Source organism: Loxodonta africana, chromosome 1 (genome assembly GCF_030014295.1).
Source record: "Loxodonta africana isolate mLoxAfr1 chromosome 1, mLoxAfr1.hap2, whole genome shotgun sequence".
In the NCBI taxonomy this organism is placed as follows: domain Eukaryota; kingdom Metazoa; phylum Chordata; class Mammalia; order Proboscidea; family Elephantidae; genus Loxodonta; species Loxodonta africana.
The window spans coordinates 19,258,668-19,280,273 of NC_087342.1; the positions used below are offsets into that span (position 1 = coordinate 19,258,668).

The window sequence follows — 21,606 nt, forward strand, 5'->3', positions numbered from 1 at the left end:
CAACTGTTACAGAGCTTGTATCTCTCCATACAGAGATACTCTGGTGGGGGCAGAAATGATTCATCATCAGGAAAAACCAATCACTAGAAAAGGATATCACGGATGGTGAAGCAGAGGGTCAGCAAAAAAGAGGGAAACCCTCAATGAGGTGGATTGACACAGTAGCCAGAGCAATGGACTCAAATATACCAAAGATCTTGACGGTGGCACAGGACCAGGCAACATTTTATTCTGTTACACGTAAGACCGCCATGAATTGCAGCTGATTTGGAGGCAACAACAACAACTTCACAATCGGGAGACTGAGGCTCAGAGAAGCGGTGCCTTGCTCAGGATCACATGGAAAGCTGGCTCAGATTCCTAACTGTGGTTCTGTTGCCTGAGTCACATTCCAGGCCAGGGACCACATGGGGTGGAGTTCGCAATCCATTTCAGGAAACGGGATTGTTGACTTTTCATTTACACAAAAATGAAAAATAAATACCAGATGTTTGAAAACATATTGCAAACTCACCATGCTGGAACTGAAAGTTCCTTCTGACTAAGGAAATTAAACGAGAAAATCCATGGAGCAAATAAGATGTTTTGAGCAAAAATGCACTTTGTCTTTCTTTCTCTCTCACACACAAACAGTATCTCATTGTTTCTTCTTCAGGGAGCAGCTGCGAAGGAAACTGGGGGGTGGGGGGATGGACAAAACATCCCATCTTTGTTTCCCACAGAGCTAAGCTTTTAGGCCAGCTTTCCCAAACTGTAGGGGGTGTGGCATGCATTAAAATTAACCATCAATGACCTAATGAAGCTTATAAAGGAAGCTGGGAGAAGCCAGCCACCAAAACAGACATCTCAACTTGGATGACTCTGCAGGTGGAAACTGCCCTCACTTTGATAAAAAAAAGGTATGTAGGTTTAATTTTCATTTACGACACAAAATGCTTAAAATGAAGACAGTCTTGACTTTCCGTTGTCCTGTTTTGGCTAAAAATAATACTGCCACTGACAGAGGGCTTGTGCCACTAGCTTTTCAGACTTGGTCTCATTTTTCCTCACAACCACCTTACAAGGCAGGTATTACCAGTGCCATTCTTCAGGTGAGGAAACTGAGTTCAGGTGGAATAAGCCACAGGTCTAAGACAAGACTGCCAAACAGTGTCAGAGTTGGGGTGCAAACCCAGGGTTGACTCACCCCAAAGTCTTCTGCTTGCACTATTCTACCCCCCATGACAAATGAGACAATGAGAAAATTGTCCCCAATACCAGCTGAATTCTCAGGGAGTAGGCATCTAACATGCAGTAGGGTAAAATTAACTGAAAACTTCACTAGAATTAATTACATGAATAAGGAAATGTATTTAACAATATGCACAAAAGCATTTTCTTCCCTCCCTGTAAACAGTAACAGGCTGCATTAACTACATAGCTGGAGGGTCATAAAGGGTACAGGGAGAAAAGCTGCAGAAGACATGTTTGGCAGTCTCAGTTTTTGGCCCCAACTGTTACAGAACTTTTATCAATGGCTAAATGGATTTTAAGACCCATTTAACTGTGGGTGTGCATTTTGTTTGATCGTGTGAAATCTAAAAATCTAGTCCTCGATGCTCTGCAGTTTCTTAAGATCAGGGACTAGGTCCTACTTTCCTCTGTGTCCTGAACACCCAGCAGTGTGGTGGTATGGGTAATGACACAGGCTCTTAGGAGACCTGGGGGTAAATTCTGGCTTGGCAGCTTACCAGGAAGTAGCCTCACTGAGTATAAAGAGAATGTCAGCTCAGGTACCTCCCACGGAAGGTGTTATGGAGATGATGTGCATGGATCGTGGTAAATCGTGGATCGTGGTAAATCGCTGGAGACGGGGCTTCTGGGGCAGGAGAGGAAAGTGAAATAAGTGTGAGCCCCAATCTACAGAGTTAGGGCCCTGCACAGCGCAAATGCACCATACCCTTATTAGAATTGTTTTTCAATTATTTAACATTTAAACAACATTAATTTGAAATTACTTCAGCTCTCCTTACTATCTTCCAATTGGTATCAAAAGAGGATGCAAAAATCTGTCATACATAATCCGTGGCTTTCCCAAGAGCACAGCTCTACATTAGTAATGTGCTCACCCTGAGAAGGGGCTCAGAAAGTGCTGGGTGAGTGAGAATGGAAGAGGCACTGAAAAAAGTTAGGAATGGCATCAACTCTATTACAAGTTCTAACACAGGAATAAAACTACTGTAATTGAGGAGGCATCTTTAGAAGCGATGCAATCCAGGGGAATCAGCCTTGCTCTGGGATCCTCCTACAGAGCGAAAGAAAATGTTTCAGCTCACGATAGAACATTCTGTAATAAGGCATTTGTCAGACTAAGATGCAGAGCTGACTTCTGTTGTCACTGTCACAGGTGAACTGAGACTAATCAGGTTATAGAGGGTAATCAGAAGTGGTACAGGAAGAAGCATTGTGCAGGGCTACTGCAGACTAGGGGACAGGAGATGGGGCCTGATTCCCAGTTCTCTGCCCACTCAGGGGTTCACCTTCCCACCTGTAGACCTGGAGGACAGGAAGGGGTTAGATGAAAAAGCCAAACCCAATGCCCTTGGTTGACTCCAACTCATGGCGATCCTATGAGTTACAGAGTAGAACTCCTCCACAGGGTTGTCCTGGCTGTAATCTTTACAGAAGCAGATCACCAGGCCTCTCTTCCACAGCACTGCTGAGTAGGTCCAGACTGCCCATCTTTAGATTAGTAGTTGAGAACAAGCTGTTTGTACCGCTCAGGGGCTGGACAGATGACCTCAAAAATCCCTTTCAGTTTTGGGGGCCCACTAGAATGTGCATAATGTCTGACCATCTTTTGAGGTTAGATCATCTGGGCAAGGCTCTTAACTTGGGGCCTACTGAGGGGCCAAGAGTAGATCTCCGGTGGTTCTAAAAATCTCTTGAAATGTTTGTGGGTATAGGCTGAGTTTCTCTAAAGCCATGATCCCAAAAAAGCTTAAAAGGCAGGCGTTGTTCAGTTTGGTCAAAGGTTCTACAGAAGAATCCGGACCAAAAGGGGGGGAAATGCAGAACAGAATTTCAAATTCTCATGGAATCCAGACTTTTGGGAGCCATGGAGGCTGGATGAACTCCTGAAACTATTGCCGTGAGGTAATTTTTAAACCTTAAACCGAAACTATTCCTTGAACTGTTCTTAAAATCGAACAATAGTTTAGCTTAACCAGCAAAAAAGATCTGCCTTTAGCATTGTGCTCTTTTAAGATCTATCTATATGGGATCAAACCGACAACAGCAACTCAAATGATGAGACAGGAAACTTCAGGGGGCAGTGAGTTTATGTTAATGGAGAAGCAACAACTCGGAAAAGGAGGGTGAGAATGATTACACAACTTGAAGAATGTAATCAGTGTCACTGAATTGTACATGTAGAAACTGTTGAGTGGGTGTATGTTTTGCTACGTATAATTTCAACAACAAAAATAAATCATATTTTTATACAAAAAAAGAGACAGGCATTGTTTACATAGCAGTAGGAACTGATTGAGAAAAGGAAACTCAAAGATAAGGAAGGTGGTCTGGGGGCCTCAACAACTGGCCCTGTCCCCTACCACGCCCAGCTGGCAGCTTTTACTCATTACATAATTGTTCTTTTGAAAACCAGGCAACAAAACTTCCAGAAGAAAAGCTATTGATTATTAAAGGTTATTTGGAGGTTTAGAGACTCATAATAAAATGGTTATAATTATCCCTGTTATGACACATCCTTTGAAATGCTCGGATCTGAGAACATTCTGCTTGCCTGGGCTCAGTCATCTTCATCACAGGGAGAACGGCAACAAGCTGAAAATAGCTCCTGTGTGCAGCTACAGGCAAGGAGTCAGAGGGAAGGGAACAAACTCAAACAAGTCAGTGGCAGAAGCAGAGAGGGGCCAGGACAGCCACCTTCCACCAGTGCCTCAGCCTCCCACCCACAGCCCCTCTGCCCCTCCTCAAGGCGTGCTGCACCGTTCGCCACACATCAGCTGCCAGTCCTTCTCTGGTTCAAAGTGCAGCATCTATGAACACTACTCCAACGGAAGGTCAACAGAAAAGGAATTCAGCAAACGTAGTCATTTGTTTCTGCTTTTCATGGTAACAAAACTAGCATTTATTGGGCATTTATTTTGTAACAGGCGCTGCTCTTAGTGCTCACCATACATGGCCTCATTTAATCCTCACAGAACTTCATGAGCTAGGTATGATTATTACTCCTACTCAACAGACACGAAAACTAAGGCATAAACTGGACACAGCTACGCATAGTATGAGGGGCGGTGGTGGTTCAGGGGCAGAATTCTCGCCTTCCCTGTGGGAGACCCGAGTCTGAGTCCTCACCATGGCTCCCCAAGCGCAGCCACCACCAGTCTGTCAGTGGAGGTGACAGATGCTATGATGCTGAACAGGTTTCAGTGGAGCTTCCAGACTAAGAAAGACTAGGAAGAAAAGCCTGACGATCCACTCCTGAAAATCGGCCAGAGAAAACCCTGTGGATCACAATGGTCAGATCTCATTTTATACGGGGTTTCCATGAGCCAGGGATGACTCAACAGCAGCTAACAACAACACACGTCGTATGTGGCAGAATTCAAACCCAGTCAGCGTGACTCTGGAGTCCCCAGTATGCTGTTCCCTGTTAAGGTTCCAGGCCCACTCTTGAGTTTTTAGAACAGCCAGCAAGATGGGGGATGATGAGGATCGGAAGAGGGCATGTCAGGGAAGGCATTTCCCTTGTCAGGATCCTACAGAACACTCAGTGTTTGTTGTATACGCCTTTTTTCATTTCATAGTTCAGGGAAGCTCCAGTCCCCTCCTGTGCCTATTCCTCTACGTTGTTTCTATTCACGCAACAAGTATCTATGGAGCCTCACATTGCTAGGTTCTGTGGGTGACTCAGAGAAGATACAGACAGGGTGCCCATCTTGGAGAAGTGGGTAACCGGGGGCAGGGGAGGAGAAGCAAAATAAACCCAATGAACTCTGATACCAGGCAGAGTGTTCTAATGAGGGTACATCAGGCTCTGGAGAGAGAGAACAAGCCCTACCTGGGCACAGAGGGAGGGCTCACGGGAACTAACAATTCAGGTAGACCCAGAGGGGAGGGGTTGGCTCAGAGGCCAAGCAGGTGGACAGCCTGAGGACAGCAAGCGCAGAAATCTTTCTCCAGTGCTGGCGCATCCGCAGGAGGCTTAGAGCGACTCCAGGTGCTTTGTTCTCACCAACTCCAGGTTCTGTCTGCAGCCACGCGACCCCAAGATGGTGCCGATGTTGTTGCTGCTTTCCACCCTGGCTGGCCTCTTCGTGGATGTGGCACAGGGACAGGCGTTCCATCCTGGGAAGTGCCCGAATCCTCCCGTGCAGGAGAATTTTGATGTGAACAAGGTGTGGTAAAAGGCTAAACTCTCCATTGTTTTGATAATCTCTGGTTGGAATAAGCCCCCTGCCAAGTTCAGTGTTCCTATTCTCCTTTCCCCATCACAGCAAGTCTGTGGTGCAGGCATTTGTCTTATTTGCGGGGCCCCAAAAGCAGACTCTGAGCCAAGGACTGGGAGCAGATAGTTTTCTGAAGATGATCCCAGGAAGCACGAATGGGCATGTGGGGAAAGTGAGATGGGGAAGGCCGAAAAGCAACAGAGGGTGTGGTCACGAGCCGGTTACTCAGTGAACAATGAGGCTCAATCCTGCTGGAATCTCTGAGGGAACGTGTAGAAGGGCACTTCTGATTGTCCCGCTGACAGATGCAGGGGCCCTGGGCGCTCCCGTGACACTGGCAAGGCCTTTGGGCAAAGAAAGAGACACCAGGACTCGAGGTGGGAAGCTGCAGTGTGTGTGGGAGCTGTGCACCGTGCCGGAGGTAAAGCCAGAGGTGGGCTGAGGAGCCAGGGGATGCAGCATCAACAGCAGCTGCCACAGGGCTATTATCCCCATTGTACAGACGAAGAAACTGAAATGTCAGAGAGCTTGTAACCTATACAAATCATACAGCTAGTACATGCAGAGTGGGATTCAAAACTGGGCTTCCCAGCCATGCGGGATGCTCAAAGGTTACTCCAACAGGGGCCAGGGGGAGCCAGAGCTCCTCAAGGGGCTTTGTTTCTTGCACTAAAAAGGTGTCAGTATAGCCAGCTCCCCCATATATGGTCTTTCCTTCTGGGATCAGGCCCAGAAGAAAGGCGGCAGCTGCTAGACGACATGACTCAAAGGCTCCCACTGCTGCTGACTCATGCCTGGTATCTCGCCCTTAAGAGCTCCTCTCCTTAGTAGAAGGCTTAGATCTCTTTTAAGGAGCAATACCCTTGTAAGAATAACACTGAGGTTGGTATCAGTCACTCACACCTCAGTATGAATGAGTGCTGGGACTTCTTAGGGGTTGGGGCTGGGGGGAGGTGTGAGGAAAGAGGGCTTGAAGCCTGAGGGGGGCGGGAAAGGAGCACCATCAATATGGCGGAGACCTCACACAGGTAGGTGGGAAGGGGAGATCTAGTACACTGAAGTCTACACTGACTTACTCTACTCATTTTTTTAAGGGTTGACCTCTTTGTTCAAGTAACCCGGGTGGACTACAAGGAGTCTTTACAGAAAAGATCTGGGGAATTTGACTTTCATTTTCTTTTTTAGTTAATAATCCCAAGGCACTTTGGAAATTCTAACTGATATGCATTTATAAAAGTCCAATGAGAATTAAAACAGGATTTTAAAAAATAACAGCTGTCTTAGTCATCCAGTGCTGCCATAGTCATCCAGTGCTGCCATAACAGAAATACCACAAGTGCATGGCTTTAACAACAACAAAAAAAAGGGAAGTTTATATTCTCACAGTCTGGTAGGTTACAAGTCCAAATTCAGGGCGTCGGCTCCAGGGGAAAGCTTTCTCTCTTTGTCGGCCCTGGAAGAAGTTCCTAGTCCTCAATCTTCCCCTGGTCGAGGAGCTTCTCAGGTGCAGGGACCCCATGTCCACAGGATGCACTCTGTTCCTGGTGCTGCTTTCTTGGTGGTAGGAGGTCTCCAACTCTCTGCTTGCTTCCCTTTCCTTTTATCTCCTGAGAAATAAAAGGTGGTGCAGGCTGCACCCCAGGGAAACTCCCTTTACCTTGGATAAAGGCGGTGACCTCAGTTAGGGTGGTGTTACAATCCCACCCTAATCCTCTCAACATAAAATTACAACCACACAATACTGGGAATCATGGCCTAACCAAGTTGATACACACATTTTTGGGAGACATGATTCAATCCATGACAACAGCTTTATTGAGATATTCACATATCATACACTTCACCCATTTAAAGTGTACAGTTCAGTGGCTTCTAGAATATTCACAGAATTACACAACCATCACCACAATCCAGTTTATAACATTTTAACTGCCTCAAAAAGAAACCCAACACACCTATTAACAGTCACTCCCCATTTCCACCAACCCTCTCGGCCCTAGGCTGACAATAATCTATTTTTTGTCTCTATAGATTTGCCTATTTGGGACATTTTATAGAGTTGCTATGAGTCGGAATTGACTCAATGGCAATGGGTCGGATGGAATCTACAATATGTGGTTTTTTGCAACTGACTTCATTCACTTCTTGTTGTTGTGGTTAGGTGCCATCGAGTGGGTTCATACTCACAGCAACCCTAGGTACGACAGAATGAAACATTGCCAGGTCCCGTACCCTCATCTTTCATTAAGCACAATGGTTTCAAGACTCATCCACGTAGTAGCACATACCACTACTTCATTCCTTTTTATTGCCCAATAATATTCTATCGTAGGGGTGATATCACATTTTATTTATCCACTCATGATTTGGGTTGTTTTCACTGTTTTGACTATTATGAACAAGGCTGCTAGGAACATTCATATACAAGCTGTTTTGTGAATATATATTTTCAGTTCTCTTGGGTATATGCCCGTTGCCATGGAGTCATTTCTGACACCTGGTGACCCAATGTGCTTCAAAATAGAACTAAGCTTCACAGGGTTTTCTTGGCTGTAACCTTTACAGAAAGGAGCCCTGTTGGCACAATGGTTAAATGCTTGGGTGCTGACAGAAAGGTCGGCAGTTCAAACCTACCAGCTGCTCTGTGAGAGAAAAGACCTGGAAATCTGCTCCCATAAAGATTAAAACCTGTGCAACCCTGTGGGCAGTTCTACTCTGTCCTATAGGGTCGCTTTGAGTCAGAATCAACTTTGACAGCTCACAACAGCAGCAATCTTCACAGAAGCAGATATCCAGGCCCTTCTTCCATGGTGATGCTGGGTGGGTTCACACCCTTTTAGTTAGTAGCCAAGAACAACCTCTTTGCAGCACCCAGGGACCTTTTCTTGGGTACATACCGGGACTGAAACTGCGAGGTCATATGGAAACTCCATGTTCAACCTTTGGAGAAACAGCTAAACTGTTTCCCAAAATAACTGCATCATTTTGCATTTCCTTCAGCAACATATAAGCATTCCAGTTTCTCCGCAGCCACTGAATAGCCTTGGCACCCTCGTGGAAAATCAATCAGCCGTTAACTGTGAGTTTATTCCTGCACTCTCAGTTCCATTCCACTGACCTCTATGTCTATCCTTACCGCAGTACCACACAGTCTTGCTTATTAGAGCTTTCTAGTAAGTTTTGGCTTGGAGGAAGTATAACCAGAATGCTCCTGAGAAGCAAGGACGGCAAGACATGTCTCAACACACTTTGGACATGTTATCAGGAAGGATCAGTCCCTGGAGAAGGGCATCATGCTGGGTAAAATAGAGTGTCAGTGAAAAAGAGGAAGACCCTCAATGAGATGGACTGATACAGTGGCTGCAACAATGGACTCAAGCATAGCAACAATTGTGAAAGTGGCACAGGACCGGGCAATGTTTCATTCTGTTGTGCACAGGGTGGCTATGAGTCGGAACTGACTCGACAGCACCTAACAACAACAGTAAGTTTTCAAGTCAAAGTATGAATTCTCCAACTTTGTTTTTCTTTTTCAAGACTGTTTTGCCTATTCTGGGTCCTCTGCATTTCCCTGTGAATTTTAGGATCAGCTTATCCATTTCTGCAAAGAAGCAACCTGGAATTTTGATAGATTATACTGAATTCGTAGATCAATTTAGGGAGTACTGCCATTTTAACATTAAATCCTCTGATCCATGAACACAGGATGTCTTTCCATTTACTTAGCTTTTCTTTAACCCCTTTCAATAACATTTTGTAGTTCTCACAGTGTAAGTTTTATACTTGTTTTGTTGAGTTTATTCCTTAGTATTTGATTCTTTTGATGCTATTGTAAACAGAATTGTACAAGTATAATTATTTTTGTATATGGATCTTTTATCCTTTGAGGTACCTGGATGGCACAAATAATTTGCACTCAACTACTACAGCTGGCAGCTCGTACCCACACAGCACCACCACAAAGGAAAGGCCTGGCCATCTGTTTCTGTAAAGATTACAGCCAAGAAAACCCTATGAAGCAGTTCTACTCTGTAACATGGGGTTGTCATGAGTTAGAACTGACTTGATGGCAATGTGTTTTTTTAATCCTTTAACCTCACTGAACTCATTTATTACTTCCAATAATTTTGTAGTGGATTCCTTAGTATTTTTTTTAATGTACAAATCCTGCCATCTGCAAATAGAGATAATTTTACTTCTTCCTTTTTTAGGATTCTATTTAAGCATTGCATTCTCTATATACAGATAACCTAAAAGATTAAGAGGCTTTTACAAAAATAATAAAAGATTATGAGTGAGCATGATAATAAAACTAATCATCTATCTTTGAGTTTCCTCTTTTTGGGGAAAGCCACGTTTCCTCGAGTTTAGAGTGCTAAACTCACTTTGACATTAATGGAACTACTTCGAATGCATTATATAAACGGACTGTTTTGTTTTTTGAGGATGCCTATCAATTTTTTTTGGTTATGAAACCAGTTGAACTTTAACCCTAATTCTTTGGTGCCTTAAATGAATGTTAAGTTCGGGGGTTTTAATTGAGAACTGCACTTTAAAAACCAAGTGGAAATCGTATGGTCCTAAGCATGGGAGTATATTTAAGCAAGCTAGCCCTGATGGCGCAATGGTTAAGCACTCAGCTGACAGCTGAAAGGTTGGTGGTTTGAACCCACCTGCAGGTTGGCAGGAAAAAAGACCTGACAATCTGCTCTCCTAGAGATTACAGCTTAGGAAACCCTATGGGGCACTTCTACTCTTCCTATGTCTTACTCTGTCTGCTGTAAGCCGAGATCAACTCCATGGCATACAACATATCTGAGCTCAGGGTCATGTGACCAATACTGCCACTTGTTTGCAGTACACTCTCCTTCCAAGTTCTGACTTTCTAAAGATGAGTACATCTCTTTCATTTTGTTTTCCTGAGTAAGAAAATGCATATTTAGATTTCCAAAATAATTTCAATTTATTTTTAACTAGGAAAATAGATTCACATGCTTCAAAATTCTGAAGTCACAAAAGGGTATACAATGAAAAGTTTCCCTTCCACTTCTGTACCTCAGCCTCCTAGTTTCTCTCCCTAGTGGCAACCAGTAAAAACAATTTATTGTGTTTCTTTCAGAAATGATCTATACTTATAAGAATATGTATATGTGTGTGTCACATAGGCAGAATAATGGCTCCCAAAGATGTCCACATCCTAATCCCAGCACCTGTGATTCTGTCACCTTATGGAGAAAAGGTGACTTTGCAGATGTGAGTAAAGTAACAGACCATGGCATGAGGAGAGTACCCTGGTTTATCTAGGTGGGCCCAATCTCATCATGTGAGTCTTTAAAAGCAGAGAACCTTTTCCAGCTGTGGTCAGAGAGAGAGGTGATGATGGAAGAAGAGTTGGAGACAACAATGTGAGGATTTGTCATTGCTAGGAGGAGGCTAAAAAAAAAAAAAAAAAAAAACAAGCCAAGGAATGTGGGTGGCCTCTAAAGAAACAGAGTCTCCCTAGAGCCTCCAGAAAGGAACGTAATTGTGCTGACATCCTGATTTCAGTCCAGCAAGACCCATGTCAGACTTCTGACCTACAGAACTGTACGATAAACATATGCATTGTTTTAAGCCACCAGGTTTATGGTAATTTGTTATAATAGCAATAGAAAACTAACATGGTAACCTTTTCTTCCATTTTCACACAAAAAAATAGTATCATATGTGCATTATTTTGTACTTGGATTTTTTTTTTCATTCGATGTATCTTTTGGAGATAATTTCATACCACTCCTTCAAAAGGGGATGTATGACACGTGCCTTCATTTATTTACCTAGTTCCGCACTAATGCTCACTTAGGCTGTTCCCACTCTTTTAGTATTACAAATAACACTGCGCTGAATAACCATGTACACACACCATCTTCTGTATCAGGAGGACACATTCCCAGAAGTGAAACTGCTGGGCCAAATGGCCCTCCACAGAGGCTGTAAATTAGAATGGTCTCCAGGAGGGTATCTGTGGAAGTCTGAGAGGGCCGTTTCCCCCCTCACCTGCACAGTTGCACATTTCCTTTAAAGTTGACTCTGTACACCTGAAGTTATGCACGGATAGCAAGCACCCAGTGGGAGAATGGCATAGGTGTTCTAACTTCTGATCACCTGCCAAAAGCCTTTGTGACCAACTTCCTGGGCAAGGTCGTTTGAGGAGAGTTCAACCAACCCTGGAATCCTAGCTCCCCACAGCGAACATAATCAGACTTTGCACAAAATCCGAAGATGTCTTGTAGAATCCTAAAATGCCTGAGGAGGAAGGCGCCTTACATCACCCAGACCCGCCTCCTCCTTTAACAGAATTCAGAGTTTAACATAGATTTTGGCTGAAGATGAGAGGATACTGAAAGCACGTCTAAATAAAGAGCACTTTAGGAAAAGAATGTGGCATTCACCCAAGGCTCACACATCCAATTCACTTTATTCCCATTTGAATCAATATCTCGCTGCAGTTGCCACTGGGAACAATGCAGCCCATTCTGTCTGGCTTCCCCAGGGAAGGGCTCTGCTTCTCAAAGACAACAATGGGGACGAGCTGGCAGGTCCCCAGGGAGTCACAGGGTTTTGCTCTGCTTGTTGCTGTCTCTACAGTATCTGGGAAGATGGTACGAAATTGAGAAGATCCCGGTGACCTTTGAGAAGGGAAGCTGCATCCAAGCCAACTACTCGCTAATGGAGAACGGAAACATCAAAGTGATAAACCAGGAGGTGAGGTGAGTGGCTGTGGTTTTAAGGGCTGCGCACATCCCAGAGGCAGCCTGCAGAGCGCTGACCTGGAGTGACTGCGTGTCCTTGCAGACTAGTTCAGGGGGTGTGTGAGTGGTGCTGGATTTGGGTGGCCTGCCTACTCACAACAGGTCCTGAGAAGAAGGCACTTGGGAGGGGCCGGGGATGGGGGAGGGGAGAGAAGGGGACTAGAGTTCACTTTTTCATTTCCATAACCACTGGCTGAGCCCCTACTGTATACCAGACCCTGTGGGAGGCTTTAGGAATTCAACTGCAACCCAAACTGACAGCGTTCCAGTCCTCGCTGCAAAAAGCAAGAAGGACGTGAGGGACCATCTTGTCTGACCTCTGAACCAAGAGAGAAGCCCCTCTATAAAGTCTACTGACAGAAGGACATCGAGCCTTGAACACTTCCAGGAACTGGGAGCTCATTACATCTCTGGATGGTTTTAACTATTAGAAAACTTTTCTTACCAAGCAAGAATGAAACACACACATAGTCACACTCTATTCTACAGGACTGTACATTTCTATGGAAACCCTGATGGCGTAGTGGTTAAGTGCTACGGCTGCTAACCAAAGGGTCGGCAGTTCAAATCCACAGGCACTCGTTGGAAACTCTATGGGGCAGTTCTCTGTCCCATAGGGTCGCTATGAGTCAGAATCGACTGGATAGCACGGGTGGGTTGGTTGGTTGGTTATACATTTCTATTGGTGAGGCTTCTAACAGATTGATTATTTGATCCAAAACTTCACACTCTGAAAAGCGAACATAAACTTAAAAAGAGCCCCTAGAAGAACTCCTACACACGCCTATCAATGAAGGTAACATCAACAAGGACAACAGTAACTAATATGTATCAAGCATTTCTGATGTGCAAGGCACTATGTTGTGCAAATATATATATATACATACATATTTATCTAGGCATTCTGGTGGCATAGTGGTTAAGCACTCAGCTGCTAACTGAAGGGTTGGCAGTTCAAACCCACCAGCCGTTCTGTGGGAGAAAGATGTGGCGGTCTGCTTCCGTAAAGACTTATAGCCTTGGAAACCCCTGGGGCAGTTCTACTCCATCCTATAGGGTCACTGTGAGTCGGAATCGACTTGACAGCAGTGAGCCTGGTTTTCTGGTTTTGGTATATGTATTTATAATCCCCATAACACCCTAAGACAGGCACTATTGTTAACCCCATTTCATAGATGAGGAAACTGAAGTAACTTGTTTAAGGGTCATGTAGTTATAAATGATGAAGCTGGGATTTTCACCCAGAGAGAAATAAAACAGGGAAGAGAACAGAAGACATATAAAAGAATGGAGACTTTTATCTTCTGCTAAGAATGAAAGGTTTTCCTTTTTTTCAACTCTAAGAAAATAGCTACAACCTAGCCTAGAAGTTTCATGGCTCAGGGAGCTCTCTGTGGCCACCCCATTACCCACTAACCGTCCTGTGAGCCACACCACAGTGGCTGACTCCCTGGCCTGCATAAACCATAGAAACTGAGTCAGGATCTTAAAGGCCTTGAAGGAAAAATCCAGGTCATTTCAGAGCCTGGGAAGGGCTCCAGGAATTGAGACACAGACACAACAGTAGGTCTCACAGGGATTTCTAGGCCCTCAAAATTGCAATGACCTAATTTCAAATATTTTATCCCACTCTAAGACCAAGAGTCAGCCAATGACACAGACCCTGAAGCCCGTGAGATTCCCCACCTCTTCTCTGGAGTTGGCCAGGGGTCTTCTCTAACTATATGCTGATTGTTAGTCTGAGAAAACCAGCTGCTGTGCCCCTGAGGTTGCACCTGTTTAAGACACAAGAGCATATGGAAAACAGTTTGTTAGTTCAGGAAAATGGTATCATTCTCCATCCAGGAGGACTCAGAATGAGCAGAAGGCATTGCAAAAAGTCTGAGCAGGGGGATATGCTTAGCCAATGTCAGAGCCTTTGAGGGCCAAAAAAGCTGGCACAGGGTTGGAAGCTGAAGGGCTCAGGCTTTGGAGTTAGGCTGTCTGGCATCAAACCCTGGCTCTGCCACTTACTACCTATGTGTTCTTAGCTAATTCTCTAGACCTCAGCTTCATCACCTGTAAAGTAGCAATAATAACAGACCCTACTGCCATAGGGTTGTCTGAGCATTAAATGAGGTAACACAAGTAAGGCACTTAGAACAGTGTTTCCCATATAATCATCATTTCACAAACATTAGCTATTATTGTTAATTTGCTGCCACTCTTGAAAATACAAATACGTTTTCCCCATGAACACGTTGTGAGTTTACGATCAGGGATTGGTGTTTTGAAAACTGTTCGGGAGCAAAACATGAATGATAGTGGGGAAAAAAAAAGTCTGTTAGGAAGAGACTGGTTTGTTGCTAAGTTACTGCATGCAAACACAAATGGACCACCTTCCTGAGCTGTGTGAGTTCCAGGTGGGAGAGCAGGGTGATAAACAGACAATGAGTGCATTTCCCAACCTCCCTTACCTTGTCTGCCTCTAGGATGGCTATCACACTACCCACAGTCTCCTGCCTTCCTAACACACACTGTGGCTCTACTATTTGTTTTCCTGCTCCTCACCACACCCCCCTGCCCCAGGATTGATGCACAGGCCAGCTCCTAGCAAGAGCACCCTGATACCTGAGCACCCTCCCATCACTGCCTCCATCCCCAAGCCCCTTGCCCCCCAGGTCATGGGTCATTAGGAATTATCCAAAAACAGGCCAGGTCCCTTCAATAAGTGAAAGCTATTTTATTCCAAGACACTGTCTATTTTCAAACACGCTGCCATTTTATTTATGGCATCAATTGTAAGATGTACATTTCTTCACATATAATCTCTCTGAGATCTGGATACACCTGACAGTCACTGAAATAAGGTAAATGTGTCCTCACCGCTTGCTTTTGCCTGGCCTACCTCAAAATCTCCCACTTGTAATCGCAGGCTTGTTGAACTGGAAGGGGCTGCAGAGCTCAGGCATACAACCTCCTTCATGTGACAGGCCACATCACAGGAAGTCAGTGGGGCCCAAAGAGGCGGAAACGCTTGCAGACCTCTTGACTCCCTTGGTTTCATTCTTTTCAGTATTTAAATCAGTTGTTTTTTTTCCCCTCCTTTGGCCCCTTCTCATTTTTTTTTTAAAAGGTATTTTTTTTTTTAGTTATTTTGTTTGTTCCCTTCTCTTTTACTCTCTCTCTTTGGAACCTGGAAGCAGGAATGGCCTTTTAGACCACGGCACATAGTCCAAAAAACAGTACAAGAAGGACCTAGCATATTACCCAGTCCTGGAGCACTTTGTTGCTTCTTATCACCCTGAGACTGTCTTCCTCTGCTTGATCTCAGAGACAGTCATGAAGGTAACGGCAGGGAATGGAGCCAGGGCTGACCTGCCTTCAAGAGCCTTTCTTCCCCCAAATCACAATGTTGGCTGCCACTGCTCTTAGCATCACAAATCTTGCCTTTCATTGCTTTTTGGCTTTCAGCTCAGTTTTTTTTTTTTTTTTTAACTCATTGCAGACCTGATGGAACACTGAATCAAATTGAAGGTGAGGCCACCCAGGCCAACCTCACAGAGCCTGCCAAGCTGGGAGTCAAGTTTTTCTGGTGTGAGTATCCACTTCTCTCTGGAGATTTCAGGGACAGGACCCTGAAGGCCAGCGCCCTGGGTAGGAGTGCTCCTGTCATACCTGAGCGTCATCCGCTCAGGCCATAATCATTTGTCTATCATCTTCTAATGCCATGCACTGGAAATGCAATGATGAGCACAACAGACATGGCCCCTGTCCTTACGGAGCCTACATCCCAGTATGGATGCTGATAAGACCCAGAGGGTTTACAATGAAACTACAATAAACGTTTCAATAGGGGAAGGCCAGGTGGGCGTACACAGGGCAGGAGCTGTAGAAGATCCAACTCAGTCCTGATGGGAGGGATGAGGGAGAGGGAAGACATGTCCCAGAGGAAAACTGAGGCCCCCAAATTAGTAGATGTTAGCAGAACAACTAGCATGTACAAAAGATTGGCAGCAAGAGACGGCCAGAGTGAAGCAAGTTTGGGTCCTGGCTCTGCCACTTTCTAGTCACATTGCTGGGGTCCCTGGGAGGTATTTAATCACAACCATCTGCCCTTGGGAGTTCTGAGCTTTGGAATGGATCTGGACAACAGAGAAAGATCCAAATATTAGTTTTCTTGCTGCTATAGATAAACTGGAGTCCTAGTGATGCAGTGGTTAAGAGTTATACCTGCTAACCAAAAGGTCGGCAGTTCGAATCCACCAGTCTCTCCTTGGAAACCCTATAAGACAGTTCTACTGTCCTGTAGCGTTGCTACAAGGCGGAATCAACTTGACAGCAAAGGGCTTTGTTTTGGCTTTATAGATACACTGAGAGGCTCGGCTCAGAACTATGAGGCTTTGTCATGTCAGAGGTGCTTGGAAGTGCTTCTCCCCACCTGTGGGCAGACACCGAAGTCACAGAAATGGCTCCTTCTGCCCCCAATCACCACTACCATCAAGTCCCTCAAGTGGGGGCAGAGGAGCAGGTCTCATTTTAGAGAAGGAGAAAAGAGTTCCTCCCACACATGACTCTTAAATGACTAACTTCACATCGAGAAGTCAGGGGTAACTGCTCTGCTTTGTGCAGATGAAGTAGGTCACACATGCTCTGTAAACTGTGAAGGGGTTTGTAAACACTGCTTTCACTTGTTATTTCTACAGGGGAGGAAGTTGAAGCACAGGAAGGCTGGGTGACGTACACAAGGTCCATGAACTAATTTGGGGCAGAACTGGGACTAAAACCTAGGTCTCCAAACCCTTGATTATTTGTCCCATAACACTGATCGGGGATGGAGATGGAAGTGCAGGTCAGATACTACGTGCACAACCTTTGTAAGGGAACCTGTGACAGAAGCTAAAAGAGAGACATGAGCTGTTGGCTGGGGAAGTGGAGGAAGGAGAGATTTATTCTGGTTGGAGGGATCAGATGTTTGCATTGGGTCTTGTAGGGTATATGGGAGATTACAAGAAAGAACATTCCAAGTGGAGCGAACAGCATGAGAAAAAGCCTGGAGAAAGAAGCCTAAATCATAGAGGGTACATGGAGTGGGAGATAAGGCTGGAAGGTCCTGAATGTCATCTTAGAGAGTTTGAAGTTTCTTCCATAAGCAATCCAAAAAAAGGAAAACCCAAACCTATTGCCTTCAAATCAATTCCGACTCATAGTGACCCTATAGGACAGAGCAGAACAGCCCCCATAGGGTTTCCAAGGAGTGGCTGGTGGATTCAAACTGCCAACCTTTCAGTTAGCAGCTGTGGCTTTTAAGCACTGCGCCACCAGGTTGTTAAAGTTTTGTAATAAAGAGAGAGACATGGATGTGTTCTGTACTAAAAGGAAATAGCTGGTAAATCTATTGTTGAGAACTGGACCCTGTGAGAGGAGACAGAATTATGCATGACCAGCTATGCGCAGGGTAGGGCATCAGGCTGCTCTGGAAGAGCTAGAGACATATTTTTCCCAAATTTCTCAGGGCTGAAGAGCTCTCAGTCTGGGGGGGATATGCAAAGCAGCTAAAATCCAGAGAGAGGAGATGTATGATGAAAATACGCTCTTGTGAGTGAGGCAGGCAGGCAGGGCACCAACAGTGCTAGAAAGAGCAAGTCAGAAACAACACTCAATCCAGGCCCTGCAGTCTGTCCAAGCTTCTGTCCAGACTTCCTCCAACTGTCCTTCTGTATTTATAAACAGGTCAAAAGTCAGAGGTAGGAGGGTCCTGGGGGGGTGGTCATCGAACCACCTCCTGATAAGCAGCTGGGTCCTTGACACCCAGAAAAGCTCTAGCCACTCACACATAGCGTGCTTTGTCCCAGCACTTCTCCTGGTTTTTCTTGAATGCCGAGATATGATCATGACTTGGCAAAGGCAGGGATTATCTTTGACGGGAGGAAGCAGAATCCTTAAAACTCAGGAAAGCAAATTACCCCTGATTGCACATGTGCCTAAATCTTTTGTTCTTATGGGATCAGCTTAGTTTTGTCCCATTTGGTGCATCTTCCAGTTAACGAGCTGGGCTCTGAGTTTTCATTGGCTTGGACCCTGGCTGACTGAGGAAATTTCTGGTTCCAGATGGAGGGGTAAATCCTCTACCTCTCCACTTAAGGGCCCCTTTAATCTTGGGCTTTCAACACTTTACGGATGTCATTCCATGAATAAAGGGAGAGTCATGGCATGTTGGGAGGAAGAGCTTATAACCTGTTACCCGCTGATTTACCACATTCTTAATGGTGGATGAATTTTCAAAGGTCATGCAAAAAAAAAAAAAAAAACAAAGCAAAACATTAGCTCTGCCTCCTTCTTTAGGGACGTTCTGGAGGCAGTTAGGTGGGACGTTCTGGAGGAAGTTAAGTGGTACAGCCTAGGACAGCCTGGGCTCTTACATTCTTGACTGCACTTTGCTAAGTGGTACCTCCATGTGCACTGTACCAGGAGCAATCTTTCAATCCAAGGGGTCTAGTTAAACACTCCAGTTATGATGGGCTTCCAGAGACCAACCTGTTATCAGGGACGGACGAGCCAGATGATGGTTCTTAACCCGAGCTGTACATTATAACCACTAGAGAGCTTTTAAAAGCACCTATCACACACAATCAGAATCTGGGGAGGGATGGTCCCAGTATTTTTTAACCTCCCAAATGACTCCAGCGTGAAATCTGAGCTAAGAACCACTGATCTAGAAAAAATAGGACCCCAGAGCCTGGCTTCCACAGTCCTGGAGATGAAAGTTTCTCTTGTGCTGGTCCCTCTTAATGCCTCCCTCCTCTGGTTCTTAGTGATGCCATCAGCACCATACTGGGTCCTGGCCACGGACTATGAGAACTATGCCCTCGTGTACTCCTGTACCACATTCATCTGGCTTTTTCACATGGATCATGTTTGGATCTTGGGACGAAACCCTTTTCTCCCTCCAGAAACAGTGACCTATCTAAAAGATATCCTGACTTCTAACGACATCGCCATCGATAAAATGACCATCACAGACCAGGTGAACTGCCCTGAGTTTCTGTAATGAGGCTCTGAAGGAAGGCTGGGTCCACTCCATGTTACTTCTTTTGCTTTGCTTTTCCCCACCCCACCCAGCCCCCCATGAAAGCCAACCAACCATCCATGACCCATTTCAAATACCAGAAGAGAAGGTGGACAGCAGAAGCCATTGGAGGGGAACTCAAAAAAAGTTGGCCCAAACACTTAGCTGTGTATCACCTTGTTACCTTAGTAGCCTAACAATAAACTTGCTGACATGCTGTGCTCACAGCAGATTCTGAATTGATTATTGTGGGTTTTTAATTATAAGCTTATGCTTGGGAATCCTGAAGCAGTTGTGCTGAAAAAAATGAAGCACTGTACTGTCCTCGTTTAAAGGTAACAGTCTTGTTCCTGTTGAAGCCAAAGGCATATTCTGGGCGACCTGAATCCAGGTACCCCTATCCTGCAGTAGACGCTTTTGTGGGGGAAGCATTGGTTTGGGGTTTTTAAGCCTCCCACAGGCAGTTTCCTTGAAGCTTTCCCTTTCTCACCAGAGGGTCATCGGAGTAAGACTGGAGACTGGGACCATCTCGGGGTCTGTGTTAGGAAGAAGAGCATCTATGAGAGGGAAATATGGGGATTTTTTTTTTTTTAAAGAAAATCATTTTTGTGTGTGTATCTTTCTTTCAAATGATATTTACTAAAGTTCAACTGCAATTCCAGGCATTAAAAAAGAATCTCTGTCCTCTCAGAAGCTCAAAGTCTGGTTAGGGAGACAGACAAGTAAAATATGCAACTACAATCCAAAATTATGAGTGCAAAGGTAGGGGAACATGGAGGGTGCCACCGGATCCCCAGCTAATCTCAGCCCTCCAGACACAGGTGACCACAGTGTTGTACTGCCATACCTGTGGGGGCTCCAACTTCAGGGAGCCAGGAGCCACCTTGGGTGACTATTAAAATCACAAAGACCTCAGAATTCTCACCCACAGTTCCACTTAGCCCACACAGCATTGACAATATATGAATGTTTTAGGAGATGAACACAAAATTAAGCCTCTTGATTAGCTTTCTGCCTTTTTTTTTTTTTTTTAACATGAAGGCAAAATATTAGTGTCCTTGTGTACTCGAGGCTCTTTAATGCTTTATGTTAAAAGTTATAAAAATTTCAAGGATCTTAATTTGTACAATTTTCATTTAACTAAATAAATACGACCTCAAAATGTAGCTTGCAATTCAAAATTCCAAAAGACTTAAAACCTTTGGGCAAAAAGGCAGTAATAAGGAAGTAGGTTATGAAGAAGACCCTCACTTGTTCTACCCCCAACTCTGGCCACCACACCAGACACACAGGGCACTTTTCTGAAGTCCTGTGGTAGGAAATAAGTTAATATTGTTGTTTGTTGTTAGCTGCCACTGAGTTGGCTCCAACTCATGGCGACCTCATGTATAACCAACGGAAACATCGCCTGGTCCTGCACCATCTTCAGGGCCGCTGGTATGTTTGAGTCCATTGTTGTGGCTATTGCATCAATCCATCTCATTGAGGGTTTCCCTCCTTTTCACTGGCCCTCTGGTTTATCGACCACAATGTCGTTTGCTAGCGATTAGTCTTTACTGATGACGTGTCTGTATCAGACAATATTCTGCTGTGACCCATAAGGTTTTCACTGGCTGATTTTTTGGAGGTAGATCAGCAGACCTTTCTTCCCAGTCTGTTTTAGTCTAAAAGCCCCGCTGAAACCTGTCTCCCGTGGGTGACGCTACTGGTATTTGTAATACCAGTGACACAGCTCCCAGCATCGTAGCAACACACAAGCCAACACAGGACAGAAGGTAATATAATCACTTTCCTCTAACAGCTATCTGATAACATGTCAAACAAGGGAAGTGCAGCACCTGTACAGAGACTCAGTTTTTTAATGTGAATTAACTACTGAGTGGGCAGCGAGATGGATGGAAGGAAAAGGAACCTATGAAGCTGGCAGCCTTTCGGGAGTGACCAAACCTGAGAGAAATGTTTAGAAACCCAGATAGCAGCACGGGGGTGCCACATATCTGGAGGAAAAACCAGCAAAGAAGCCAGAAGGGGAAAAAGAGGAAGGGAAGCTGGAAGTAAATATCTAAATAGAGACGACAGTATAATAAATCCCCACCTACCCATCATCAGCCCCAATGGTCACCAACATTTCACTGATCTTGCTTCAACTATCACCTCACCCCCAACTTTGTTCTTCAAGTATTTTAAAGCAAATTCCAGATATGCCATCCTATTACTCACCCATAGCCACCTAATTATAAACCATCCTATTACTCACCCATAGCCACCTAATTATAAATCTCCAGTAAATACACACTTTAAACAAAGAAATGCC

The 21,606-nt window shown here is 44.8% G+C and overlaps 1 protein-coding gene across 1 annotated transcript; it reads left to right on the forward strand.

The window, feature by feature from the left end:
* Positions 1–838: 838 nt before the first annotated feature.
* APOD (apolipoprotein D) lies at positions 839–19,531 on the forward strand. The gene is made up of 5 exons (XM_003412929.4): positions 839–899; positions 5,249–5,402; positions 12,081–12,202; positions 15,732–15,820; positions 19,039–19,531. The coding sequence occupies exons 1-5, from the start codon at positions 856–858 to the stop codon at positions 19,272–19,274; spliced, it is 645 nt and encodes a 214-aa protein (XP_003412977.2). The 5' UTR covers positions 839–855; the 3' UTR covers positions 19,275–19,531.
* Positions 19,532–21,606: the final 2,075 nt, after the last annotated feature.